Below are 14,739 nucleotides of genomic sequence, written 5' to 3' on the forward strand. Positions count from 1 at the left end.
CCGGGAGATTAGTTACTATGTTTATTTGCAAGTCCAAAGTTTTCGGCCAAAAATATTGTGTAGTTTGGAAGTAACGCACAGGAGAATTGTAACATACATAACGTCCAAATGTACACACGTTGTTAGCAATACCAGAAAATTTTTTGAAAAAAAACACAAATAAAGTGTGCGGGGACGTCCGTTAGCATGTTCGCTATCATTTCCCAAATTTTTAAGACAAAATATTTATTATTCTAGAAAAAAAAGCCGTCGGAACCTAAAACTGGTAAAATTGATACTAATTCCTAAGCGCTATGCAAATTAATCAGATTTTGCTAAATTCAAACTTTTTTGAATTAAACCAAAAAAAAGTATGTGGGGACGTCCGTTAGCATGTTCGCTATCATGTCCCAAATTCTTAAGACAAAATATTGATTATTAAAGAAAAAAAGCCGTTGGAACCCAAAACTGGTAAAATCGACAACTTTCTAAGTATCACATGCCCTTAAGCAAAATTTCGTTAGGTTCTGTTAAGTTAGATTCATTTGTAGGTTAAGATCGAGTTAACCTATTAAATATAGCACACATTTAAGACTGAGAACCGTACGCTTACATAGCTACACGTGTGGTTGAATTTCATTCGGCTAGGTTAGGTTAGGTCAGGTTTTGTTAGGTTAGGATAGGTTAAACCTCTATGTAGGTTGAGCCGAAGCTGAATGAAACGGTACCGCAAATATAACGGGACAACACAATGAGTTTAATTGTGTTACGTGAAGTTAGGTTAGGTTAGGTTTTTTTAGGTTAGGATAGGTTTGACCTCTTTGCAGGTTAAGCCCAAGCTGATTCAAACGGTACCGCAAACATAACGGGACAACAAAATCAGTTTAATTGTGTTTCGTGAGGTTAGGTTAAGTTAGGCTAGGTTAGATTTATTTCTAGGTTAGGCGCGAGTTGACCCATTCGATGTAACACACATTTGCTACTGGGAAAATATGCTTCCAAAGCTTTACGTGTAGTTCAATAAATTTCTGTTAATTCAGGTTAGGTGAGGTCAGGTTTTGTTGGGTAAAGTTATGTTAAATAAGTTGATATCAGGAAAGGGTTGAATCTTCACAGTTGTCGACATGTTTTTGAAGTCAAAATTTGCATGACTGGCATTATTTTGAAATTTATTTGCCTCAGTGTATGATTTTTCGTCATTTTTTGAGGTTATGGCTCAACCATGACGTGATGGGTGATTTTTGATACCGAATTTGAATTCAGCGCCCCAAAATCCATAGGAATACGTGTGTCTTGTTACCAGATCCGCATTTTTGTGTGGCTGTGTAATTCACCTACTTTTTGTTTTAATTAAATTAAAATTAAAATTATTTTAATTAATATTTTTTAGCTAGCAGTTTTATTACGTAACGGTGTTGCTGACCTCCTACCCCTCCCCCTTCGTAGAAAAACCACAACAGAGTCTTGTCTTCCCCACCCCTCATAAATAACGTTACGTAATATATAGACGCTCCCAAACGACCGGGAATTTTGCTCCCTTTAAAACTTTGGAAAATGTCCGGGAGTATGATTCAGTGACTGGGATTTTTCTATAGAATGTACTAACATGCAAATTAAAAGTGGCTTCATACATTTGATCATTCTTATTCTGAGCTGGAGCAGGGAATTCGTGGAAAAATTCATAATTAAACTTTCTAAAAGAATTCTAATTCTAAGTTGCAATATAGTATTTCAATACAAAAATATTATTTTAAATTTGTGAGCGGGAATTTTTGTCCAAAATGATAATATTTAGTTTGAGACAGGGAGTTTTAGCATTACGTCATTTAGAATTACGTCAAACGTGGATTTAGTTTCAATTTTGGGACTGAGCGTGACATTAAATCCAGTCTCGGAACTATTATGTCTTTTTGCTGATTTTCCTCTTTCTTGTTTCCCGAAGCTCTTCTCACCCGCCCCACCGCGCGGCGTCAATTTTCGTAAACACAAATTGGAGGTTCACTAAATCTAGTGTTGACTGTACATTTTTTACTTTTGAACAGGGAATTTTGTAAAGAATTATAATTTATATTTTAGGTTAAATTAGATCGGAAAATTTCATTAAGAATGATAATTTTTAACTTGGTACTGGGAGTTGACGTAAAAAATTGTAATTTTTCTTGGAATTGGGAATTTTCTAAATGGAACTCAAATGTACGAAAATAATTTTTATTGTAATCTAAGATGAAGGAAATTTAAAAAAAAAATCTGAGAGAAAAATCCCTGTTCCAAGTCAGAATTTATAAAAATTTGAAGTTTCCCTCTTCTAAATTAAAAAAAAAGAAATTATATTTATGAATTCTAATATCAAATTCTGTAAATAAATATTATTCTGATTTGAACCAGGAATATCGGAAATTAATTTACTATACGGTAGCGAGACATGGACCTATCAAGAAAAAGATCAGAGTAAAATTAATACAATTTACATGAGATTCTTGCGCATGATATATGGGAAAACTCTGATGGACAAAGTGAGTAACGAAATAATTCTCAAAAAATGTGGTGCAGAAGAGACGTTAGTAGATACATGGGAAAGAAGTCGGTTAAGATGGTTCGGGCATGTTGAGAAAATGCCAAATGAACGACTAACGAAACAAGTGTATCAAGGTAAAGTAAATGGCAGCGTGCCCAGAGGCAGACCGTGGAAAGAATGGTTAGAATGTGTGAATGAGACCCTAGTTAGAAGAGACATAAAAAGTCACAGAAACACGAGTGTCTGCATGAAAAAATGCATGGACATAAAAGAAGCTAGAGAAGTATGCCATGACAGAAAAGTATGGCGGCAAATAGTTAATAAAAAGAGTGTCGGTAGAGTGAATGACGCCTGAAACAAAAAACCTTGGATACTAATGGACCCAAGTGGGGAACCTCACATGACGACTTTGTGTGGAACTTCACTTGTGGTGATTGCTAAAGGGATTGGTCAGCAACCTGGGTCGGAGCAGTGTTGCGGAACGAACGTGTTATTCAAATAAATATTACGAGAATTCTAGATCAATCTGAAAATTGTATATCCCTTCCTCACATTACTCCCTTCCCTACCAAGTGAGTAACGCCTACCCCGAAAGGGAAATAGCTTAATGGTGTAATAATAATATTAGGCTCAGTTGACTAGACACTCGGACTTCACCTCAGAGGTCCGGGATTCGATCTCTGAGCCGGTACCTCTAGAAATTTTTCAATGTACCTTAACCGTGGTTCTGGTGGTTCGGGACCCACCATAAGCTGTAGGTCCCTCCATCGTATACTTGACTGCAACCCAGTCCGTCAATGATGAGGTAAAAACCAGGCTTTGTGCAATATGTCTGGGCAGACTGCTCTCATCAGATCACTTGATTGTATTATAAAAATGCGTCCGTGACTGATGATATATACCGGGACAGCCCCGTGCCAAAAATGATCAAATAAAAAAAAATCCAACTCTAACCAAAAATGCCTTCGACATGTTGGGCAGTATAAGCCTGTGGCAACATTTCAAAACAGAAATGTTTTTTTTTTAATAATATAATTGCAAATTGGTGCAGGAGTAAATTAATTCATTTAAAAAATCCCTTGAAGAATGATAATTTTGACTTTGGAACATGGAATTCCTTAAAAATAATTAATTTGCGACTTGTATCTTGGAATTTCAGTAAAGAATCATAATTTTTAGTTTGGAACAAAGTATTTTCACAAAGAATTATAATTTAGGCTTTAGGACAGGGAATCTTATTCGTACAGAATTATCATTTGACTAGGAATGTCTAGGCATTTTCAGGAATAAATGTAATTGTGAACTGTTACAAAAAGCTTCCGTAAAGAATTAGAATAGAATTTGGGACCGGAAATGTCCTTAAAGAAATATAATTTTTACTCTGAGACTGAGAAATTCCGTAAAGAATTATAATTCTTACTTGAAGCAGAGAATTTTCCACCGGGAACAGGAGTTTTGAAGAATAGTTTTAATTATGATTTCGAAGGATGGAAATTTTAAAAAAACCCTGTCAAAATTCAGCATTATAATTCTTTTACATTCTTTTACAATTCTCTGTTCCAAGTCAGTATTGTAATTTTTATGACCAGAAATTATCTGAAGTTTCAACTCAGAATTATATTTCTTCTCCAAGCTTCCCTGTCATCATAAGTCTTTGAAAATACATGGAAATCTTTCAAAATTGTTTAAAATCATTTAAATCTCTTTAACTCTTTTAAGTTGACTAGAAAATCGGAAAATGACCGGGAACTAAAAATTATTCGTTAAGTAGACAGCCTAATTTTTTTTTGTACACAAAATATATGCGAATTTACTACTGGTTTCTTGATATTGCGACCAATATAAAACTGAGAAGGTTCTGTCAGTATTCTATGAATTTGAATTAATTAAATTTCACTGTGAATCCGTAGGTTACTCCTCTCTACCTCAGACAATGAAAATTCACTGATATTTCAGGAAGTGTCACTGACATTTCAGTAACCGTTTTCATGTACTGAAGAATCAATGAAACTTGACTGGGATTTCAGTGAACTTATTTCATTGTTTGATGTAAGCAGATGTACAGTGCCGATTTTCATTATCAGTGAAATTTTGCTGATTGTCTCTGAATTGGCACAAATTCGAGTTCAGAAAGCCGAGATCCTGAAGATTTGCGAGAGGCAAATTGCGTCCTGGTAAATCTTCGGGTCCATTTTCCACTTTAAAAACTCGAAATGTGGACTTTGGTCATTCTAAGTGTTTTTCTGCTGCTGGCTGTCAGCTGATGAACAACTATGATGTTGATGAGCATCGTCTTTTAATATAGGAGCGCGACCCTAACCGCACGGTCCAAGAATCTATTCGCATCCACACTACGGCAAAGCGCCAAACTCATGTCAGTCTGTGCCTACACGTTCGTCAGCCGGGACCTTCTTCTTGTTCCAAGATAATCAGGACGAAAATCTCGCTTTAAAAAAATCGCCATGATTCAGTGCAGTTTCCTAAGTTCATCGGACACTTTCCTCGTGAAATTTTCACGAAGGAAGTTACCATCCCCTCCCAGTTAGATCGATTCTCTATTTTTATTCGAAAACGTTTGCTTTCATTTTTAAAAGCTTAAAGATAAACTCCTCGTATGTCAGTGCGGGATCTTTAATATTCTTCATTTCCTGAAGAGTCCTTTTTCTATTTGTGCAGATGTTTGGAAAGACACTTTATGATGTTGTTTAGTAGACATTTGTGATATTTGTGATCAGGGTGTCTTTTTGGAACGATTGAGAAATAAAACACAACCATGATTACTGTGCCGATTACTGCTTCCAGTCCTTATGTGACTGTCACATCATATAGCGATGCAAGCGCTCTCAGTAAAAAACCAGCGGTAAGGGTCAAGAACTTCTGGATTTAGAATTAAGCTTTTATTTGGAATTCACTGATTCAGCGTTGGAATGACACTATTCTTACATTTGCAATAGTTCAGAAAAAATAAATTACAGAGCTACAGAAGGCTTAGGCTCTAAATTACATAGCATAAATATAGTAGTGTTGATATCAAAATCGTATTAAGAAACTAATGAACTGACGTCTTCAAAACAAAAACAAAAAAATTAAAATATAATTGGAAGTAAATTGAAGAAGCTGTTTTGAAATATGACTAGATGGCTAGACTACAATTCGTTTAAACCAATACTATCTGGTTATAAAATTCCATTTAAATAGCAAAGCTTGAACAAATTTAATTTACGAAATAGCCCGAATTGAAAATAGTTTTTCTTTAAAACAAATATAATTATAGTATAATATTAATTACAGTAATTACGAATAATAAATGAGTTTTGTATCTCGATGAATCTTTGGGTGGCGGGGGGGGGGGGGGGGGGGGGGGGGGGCAAATACAATTAAATTATAATGCTCTCTCTTTTGTGAACATAAAAACGTGAAGTTTGAAATTTGAAGACGAATCTATTCGAAGCTGCTTAGAATCCCTTGTATTTTTACTATAAATTAAATATAGTAGTCTGAAAGTTTTAAGTTTTCAAATTTTTTAATTCCTAGTTCTTCTAGTAGTGTATTGTTCTTGGTAGATTTTTCAGAAATTGTACACTCGACCTTAAAAGTAATCACTTTCGAATTTAAACAGCTTTGTTAAATTTAGGAATTTTAAGCTGTCAGATTCTGTTGACTTAACTAAAAATGTTAAGAATTATCATTTCGAAAACTTATCGACCGAAAAACATTTAAGGTAGTGTGCCAAAAAGCTAATATGTTGAAAAAATAGTTTTTCTATGATTTTCAGAAAAAATAATAATTCCTTGCAATTGAAGTTTATCTTACTATCGCTCCTGACCAATTTTTTAAATATAGTTGAATTTTGATAAATTATTGCCTATTTTTTCGCGAGAAAACATTTTTTATACCTCTACTGTTTCCGATTTTGAAAGTAAATTTTTCTATACCTGAAATGTTTAAAACATTTTTGTTTAAAAAAAATGATTTAAAACATATAACTATATTGGGACATTATTCATTTATTTCCTAAATTGGAATCAGTAGAGTAGAAGGTAATGCTTTTTCCAAAAAAAGCCATAATTGATTAAAATCTAACCACTTCTCAAAAATTGGTAAAAAAAATTACAGTAAGAACAAATTCAATTTCAAAAACTATGCTAAAGCAGTTTTTTCGCTGATTTAGATATCTTTGATTGAGAGCATTTAAAATATAAAATTTCGTTCAACTTCAAAAAATACAAATTTTCACGAATAACTGCTTGGATTTTAAAATAAAATGTAAAATAATAATTTACAATAGACATATAAAAATTCGGTATATTTATTTGCTGAAAAATAATTCCGGAATAAGATAGTAGTTTCGCACCGCAATTTCTCCCGAAATTCGTATTTACCCATGTTTCTCGAATAAATATGTAATGAAGGTGCGCGATATAAAAGGGTTGTCTTGCAGAACATTTCAGGACGAAGGAAATTTAATTATCACTTCTTCTATTTACGTAAATAATTAGTATATTTTTGGACCAAGTGAAATCCTGTCTATAAACTTAATCCGAAAGGAGGTTTCCCTTTTACAAATAATACAATATTTACTTTTTTTTGTGTGGATTCGTTTTGAAGCCAAATGTTATTTAAAAGGCAGTCTTAATCTGTATCGATTGATACAATAATCGCAATAGTCCAACGAGTTTATGGTTGATGACTTCAAGTTTCCCTATTGTAGGTAATGAACGATAAAGCAGGTTAACGTCGATCTAAATTTATAGCGTAAGCCAACCGCTGAAGAATCCTAATCGTCTGCCAGCCCTCATTGAGTGACCGTGTTCGCGTTAGCCAACAAAATGAAACAAGGAGCCAAACATCACAATTTTACTGTCCCTGTTTCCGTTTTGTTGACACAGAGAAAGTAATAGTTGCTTGTCTATTTCCTTAGTCAAAAACTAAAATCAGCTGATTTGATTGTGTCCACAAACCAGAAATACTCATCTTAAAAGTTTACAATTTTTATTTTACATTGCCTAATTTTCAGAGCTTTTAAATTGGGATAAGATCCAATTTGATACATTTAAACTTTGATCAGATGTACGTTGAGAGCTTTCAGGAATTTAATCGTTTCCAATTTATCATTTTTCCAGTTCAACACATTCAAATTTGACTTTTTTCTTAAATTACATTTGTTACATTTAGGATAATTCTAAAATGAGAAATTTAAAAGCAATTCACTGCAAATTTTAATTATTCGATTGCTTGGTTGGCTTCGAAATTAATGAATTTCAGATTTGAACGGGTTTCATTTAATTTTAAAATGTTTCAAAAATTGGATCCTATCCAAATCTTCAGGTTAGAAATTTGAATCAATTTAAAATCAATGATTTGTAAACTTTACTTCACTAATTTATTTTGATGTGACGAGTCTGAAAAATATGCAATGTATATTTTATAATTCCCATTGAATTGACCTAGCCATTTTTATTCCTTTTTTTGTATCATATAAATGACTTCATTTTCAGATCACTTTAACAGCAATTTATTTTTTCTAGACCGAGCAATTAAAAGGAGCCATTAAACTAATCATTTGCAATTACCATAATGATTTACAATCCAATTGTCCGTAATTAGGCTTCCCTTTTGATTTTTGTATTAATTCGGTGGTTTTATTCGTTAAAAAATGCATGTTCTTTGGCGATCACTAATAGACATCTTATTTAAATTTGATTCATCACGTGAATTATTCAAATAATTAGAGGATCTGAAAGTACACACTTCGAAAGAAGCAATCGATGAAAAACTATAGTTTTGTACTGAGTTTTCCTAGCGTGCTTGTGAATTGGCAGAGCGTCTTTTGATAAATGATAATTCATGGAGATCCTATTTTATTTCTTCCTTTATTCAAATGTTTTTGACAAGATACTGCGACAAACAATTTTGTACTTAAAAAAAGATTCCATTCTTTTTTAATCTGTCATTCACTTGAGCAATAATGCAAATTCTGAAGATGCGATCTTTGAACATTTTCAACTTCTGAATACTTATTAACATCAAAAAATCTGTTTTTTATTTTAGAGACAAGGTTGACGTTTGCATTTTGGTCGGAATGACTCGAATACAAATTAAAGACTTCTTGTCGTTTTGTGACTTCCGGAATGTTTACGAAATGTCTGAGCCTACGTTTTCTTTTCCTCCAATGATTTGCATTGTGCATTTTCCGAGAATTTCGTCAGGTTTTTATTTGCGAAAGCAATTAAATTATTCCTATGTAATTTTCATGAGAAAATTGATCACTTTATGAGTTTTTCTTTAAGATTTGACTGTGCGCGTAAAGGGGCGTTAATGAAATTATTGGGTTCGAATATGCAATGACAACAGCTGTGTTTCCATTGGCATAAGCCAGACCACGGGATGAATGATTGCAGATTTAGATTTCAGTTCGAAATCTGCCTACCGTTCTATTTTGGAAAGAAAACAAATTACATTTTATTTTATAATTTTGTTTTGTTTATTGAATAAATAAATAAAGTTTTGTTATCTCAATAACATAATCAATTTAGTGCGTGTGCGCGCGCGCGTGTGTGTGTGTGTGTGTGTGATTTTAAATGCGTCGATAGTTTATTGGCTGAACAGATGTTGTCATTAATAAACACATATGACTTTGAAGCTAGAAAATTATCTTCCTGTTTTCAATGTATCTCAATATCAAGCTTAATAACAATCAAACTTAACCGATAAATTATCGGGTGACAAGAAACAGATAGTTTCGATTTTATTTATAAATCTGTTCCTCGAGTGGCTCCGGTTGTCCTGTCTTTCATTCTATAACGCACATCAATAAACACTAAGAATTAGACTAATTGAACCATTTTACAAGTACTTTTATTTGCAATTATATTTCCAGACTTTTATAGTTTTTCTTTCTTTAAATAAAATTACTAATATTGGAAACAGTCACATTTTTTTCTTTTGCTTACTATCTTTTAATTCGAAAATCTATATCGCCGTCGTGCACTTCATACTTACATTCCTGATGATTTCCTCCGTTGAAAGGAGATTCTACTGGGTATATTATTCGAAGGTCTTACGTTTTATTTTTACCTTCTTGTTTACGCTAAAACGTTATGACTTTCGAAAATCCAAGATGTGCTAAACCGAGAAATTGATTTATATTTCTTCAAGAAACATTTCTATCATTAGAAATTATAAAATTAAATGCAGGCTTCTAACTATCTTACGTTTTCCACTTTTTAAGCTTGAGGCTACTTTAAAAAATTTAATTTAACTATTTGATTGCATTAAATAATATTATTATTCTTATCTTTTTCTTGTATAATTTCGCATTATTTATATCTTAAATTAGCAAGTTCAATTTTCTAGTCTTGAAATAAAATTTGTAACGCCTAACATTTGCAATTGTGCATTTTTGAATAATCAAAATTAAAATTCTTCATATCTAACGCGCTCAAACAGGCATTGTTACACGTCTCGAAGATTAAAATTTGAAATAAATTAATGTTTATAATGCTGCAAATGTAACATTATTCATTTTTGAAGCTTGAAATTTAAAAAAGGAATGTTTAAAGCATTTATAATTTTCAATTTCTCAAAATTGAATGCAATCGAATCGTTTAATTAGATATGTTATCCAAGTTTTAATGCTCTTAACAATTTTTGAAAAATTGCTGAATTATAGTAATTGATGGCTTACTTTTTTGGGGTAATAATTCTTAAAAACTCTACTCTTTCCAATTTTAAAACTAAACTTTTCTATGGGTGCAACTATTTTTTTTAATTGGTAAGAAGTGCCAGTGAGAAAGAATTAATTTACAAAAGCAATTGTTAAAATAAATATTTTTTGTAATTTAGAAACTTTTTTATAAAAGTAATGTGTTTTTATTCAAAAGATATGACTGATCATATAAGTTCAATTTTCGAAATCATGGAAAACTTTTTCCCAGAGACATAATTTTCGGCACGACAAATACTTTAACATAAAAATGATTCACTTTTCGGTATATAACCCTTAACTATCACACGTCAAAATAATAACATAAACAAACAATTAAACAAATTAAATTAAACAAAATCATTAATTTTTAATATTTTTTTTCTGAGAAAATACATGTGTGAAAATGAAACATCATTACTTGCCTATTATCATGTATTTATTTGTAAGAAAATATCATAAAAAAAAGTACTGTCCATACAAATTTGTATAGAATAATATTCTGGCATCGTAGAGAGAAAGTTTCAGTGAAAATAAGGACAAGTAAATGATTATTCTCTTCCACATTCAATACACAAGTGTTGACGATGCGTATCGCACATCGGTCTCCTGCATGAACGGCACTGCATCTTATATTAGTCGTGCAGTCACTCTCTTACGGATCGACTCTGCAAGTTGTAGGCCATGTTTTCACTATTTATTATGGAAAACAAAAATTCTTTTCACTCAAATACTAATACTTGCGACTTTATTCACGATCTGTACTAAAAACAATTTAAATCATTTTTGCTCCAGTTTACACCAAAATCAACGTGAATGTTACACGGTGGTACTCGGGACCCTACACTTACTTTGGTACGCTCTCTACAATAGCAAAGGCTATACTGACCTGCTACCTCTATTCCAAAAAGTAGTTTGACATCGCAACTGTAACTAAATGGAGTTGCAGGGTCAAACTCCGCATGCTTCATAGTTAAATATTCTTTGAAAAAGAATCTGGGGTCTTCGGGACCCCCAGTGACAGTTACGGGTTAAATAAAAAAATTGAATTTTAAGCGCCTAAACTTTTCAGTTTTTCAACATTGAATACTTTCGAAACACATTATTTTTTAGCATGGTAAATATCGAGTAAATATTTGTTGTTTTTTTAATTTTCAGTATATAATTGTCAAATTTTAAAAGAAAATTCAAATGTTTTAATCGTCCAATTTTTATTTTGAAAGGGTCCTTCTTGAAAGCATCAGACATGTATTGGAATCTCATGTCTTGAGTGCGCCATTGTCCCGAAATCATGAAACTAGGTAGAATTTTAAATTGGGCTTAAAAACAGTTTTACCATTGTTTTTTACTAGTTTAAAATAATAAGGGAATACAAAAAATAAAGATTTATCGGAAACGGAAACTAAGGATTGAATATAGAATTTTCATCGTATTCAGTGAAATACACGTTTCCTGTTCAAACTGGTTTTGTAAGGAAAGTAATGATTTTACTATGTCATATAAGTTTTAACAAACCATAAGCTAAAATGAACTTAAGTTAATTTATATAGCGAAATACCTGGATCAAAAAATGCAAAAAATATGAATTATCCCAGCTGGAAATATCGGTAGTGTGCCGGAGTTCACCACCGGCGCAGTACTGGCCCAGTACTGCTCACCAGTACAGACAGCCGGTGGTTCGCTCAGCACTGGAAGAACGTTGGCTGCACGACCGGAACGGCACTATGCCAGTAGTACAAAAATAGAATTAAAAAAACACGTCTAGAAATGTTGTCAGGGTGTTTTGAAATGTCGAGAAATTGACTATACAATTAAGATGAAAACATTTTTTACATTCTTATCATTTATGATTGAGAAAGTTTTCGAGACCCCTGAATCCGAAAATCAGGTTTTCATGAAATTATTCTAAGTTCCACCTCCATGAAAAATTTTAAATGTGCAGAAAAAATTACTTTGGATTTATGTCTTAATCGTTGTAGAATAGTCTAAAACACCTAAAAAACAAAACGTTACACGAAGGTTTAAAGAAAATTGTTATTGAAAAAATTGTTGCGCAACGTCGTAAAATTTCTAATATTCCATCGATACAAATTTTAAATGCTCACTAAATGTTATTATGAGAACTTTTAAAATGGTCTAAAACGCGAAAAAATAAAATATTAAACGAAGAAAAATTGTAGTCGATTTAAATTATTTATTTAATAATTATTTTATTGATATTCCTGTTAGAAGGTCGTGTATTTTACATTTACATAACGTCGTATAATAATAAATAATTAGAAAAAGATAGCTCAAAATTTGGTATTTTATCTTTTCTGAACCGTAGCTTATCAGGATGGCTTTTTCACCAAGTTTTAACTTGTCGGTTTAGCGCAGTGGTTAGAACTCCCGACTGCTAGGCGATAGACTTAGGTACAGATATGTAGGTTTGGGGCCCCCCTTAGCATTAGAAATTTTATTTTAATATAACCTTTAAAAATGTAATATATGTATTCATTCTAAGCAGTGCCATTAACATGCATTGAAAAAATACGCGCAGTCAATTATTGTTTATTTTTTAAATACCTTTTTGTTATATCTTCAGATTATAGAAATAGTGGGTGTTAAAATTAAACAAATAGTTTGAAAATTACATTTTTGTAATTACATAAATAGCACGAGAATTCTGGATCAATCTGAAAAATCTCTATCCCATCCACACACTACTCCTTTCCCCTGCCGAGTGAGTCACGCCTACCCCGAAAGGGAAATGGCTTAATGGTGTAATAATAATAATAATAATAATAATAATAATAATAATAAATAATATTCGGACGATATCCAATCGTTTGATGATGAATGGATGGTCTTTAAAACAATTAAATAATTTTTTATAATTTTTAAAATTAACGCACGCCAGTACCGCCAAGCATTACAAGCCAGTACTGGCACAGTACTGGCCCAGTACAGCCAGCCAGTACTGGAACTCCGGCCGACTGTACTGGGACAGTACTGGGCCGATGGTGTATTTCTACCTGGGATATACGATGAGAATTGAAATACGAATTCTAACGTAACTTCATTTTAAAAAATTTTAGATAGTAAATATTCCATGTATAAATTAATAAAAATTTATTTTAATTTCAGTTTTATGTCAAGATAAGCCAATTGAAGCTTATAGTGTGTTAAAACATATATAGCATACTAAAATAATTAGTTTTTTTTTATACAAAAACAGTTTTAACATAAAACACTCACAACAAAATTATATCTTTGGCATATCCCTAGGATATCTCAGCAGGATGTGGGATATCCTGAAAAAAGTCCCAAAAATCTCCCGGGATATCCGTGGCATATTCCAAGTATATCGAGATTTCCGACCCGTACGACATCACTCAATTTCCTGTATGGGATATGTACATTTTTGGCAATGGAATCCAATATTTCTGAAATGCATATTGATTAAAATATGTAGAATACCTGAAAACATAAAGATTCACAAACATCCGTGTGTCAAAAAACCACTTCATACAAATCTTGAATATTCGGTTTCTTTCAAAATCCTATTTCATTATAATTATCAAACAGTTATTACCGCGAATGATTTTTATGGCTGTGTTTTTTCTATTACCTCTAAATGGCGCAGTTTAGAAATCGCATTTTTCAATGGAAAAATCAATTTTTATGATAAAAAGCAATCAAGCTAATACGTACCACATTGATTTGTATAATATAAATGAGAATACATTGTAATTCGGCACGAATATGCGAGAAATTGTTCACTTTGTTAAAGTGTCACTTATTACTGCGCGATAATTTTCGCGCACTGTCAGCCATGATGGAATTTACCTGAAAATGACTTTAGGGGAAACTTTACCATTATTGTATTTTATAATGTTGCACTTTGTATCAAATCTCCGGAAAATACCTAATATTGTTAAATTATTTCTTATTTTATTGATACGATTGAATATGAAAATAATTGGCAGTAGATACATCTGCATTTCCAGTAATATACTACAAAATATAGAATTTTGATATCTTGGAACATCCTTGGCATATAAAATTGGAATATTAATGGGATATCCTGGTGATATTCTGAGATATCCTTGGGACATTCCAGGGATATCGAGATTTCCGCCCTTTGCGATATCTCTAGGATCTCCCGGGATATGCCCACGATATCCTGGGGGATAAATGGGATATCCCGCAGATATCTCATGCTGTAAGGGAAGTGTTTTTTCACTGTATATGATGACAGTTCCAACATTTAACACTTTGTTTTCAATAAATTTTAATTTTTTCATCTACTTACCATTTTAAACTATGCACAATAATAAAAAATTGTTCTTATGCACAAAGAGAGCGTTTACTTATGATGTCACGCACCGAGGGCCAGGGGGGAGATTCTTGTCAAGCCTGACAAATTGTGACAATATGGGTGGGGGAGTCATTCTGCGCGTGATACAGTCTGTCAAGTTAAAGCGTGGGTGGCTTTACTCGCAGTCGGTAAGGTGTATCGACATGATTTTGGTGTCAAAATATTAAGAAGAGCTCCCTC

General features: G+C 32.5%; 1 protein-coding gene across 4 annotated transcripts in view; it reads left to right on the forward strand.

Annotated features, from left to right (window-relative positions):
• Window positions 1-14,739, forward strand: part of LOC117170178 (TBC1 domain family member 1) — a 90,626-nt gene that overhangs the window by 44,935 nt on the left and 30,952 nt on the right. The window contains exons 1-2 of one of the 4 annotated variants that reach the window (XM_033356760.1): window positions 4,895-5,035; window positions 5,171-5,354. The exons of the other annotated variants lie outside the window; for them this stretch is intronic. Of the exons in view, the coding sequence (XP_033212651.1) occupies window positions 5,268-5,354 (87 nt within the window). The 5' untranslated portion in view covers window positions 4,895-5,035; window positions 5,171-5,267. Of the gene's footprint in view, window positions 1-4,894; window positions 5,036-5,170; window positions 5,355-14,739 lie in introns of those variants that run through there. 4 annotated transcript variants of the gene reach the window in all.

The sequence above is a fragment of the Belonocnema kinseyi genome, chromosome 3 (genome assembly GCF_010883055.1).
Source record: "Belonocnema kinseyi isolate 2016_QV_RU_SX_M_011 chromosome 3, B_treatae_v1, whole genome shotgun sequence".
Taxonomy (NCBI): Eukaryota; Metazoa; Arthropoda; class Insecta; order Hymenoptera; family Cynipidae; genus Belonocnema; species Belonocnema kinseyi.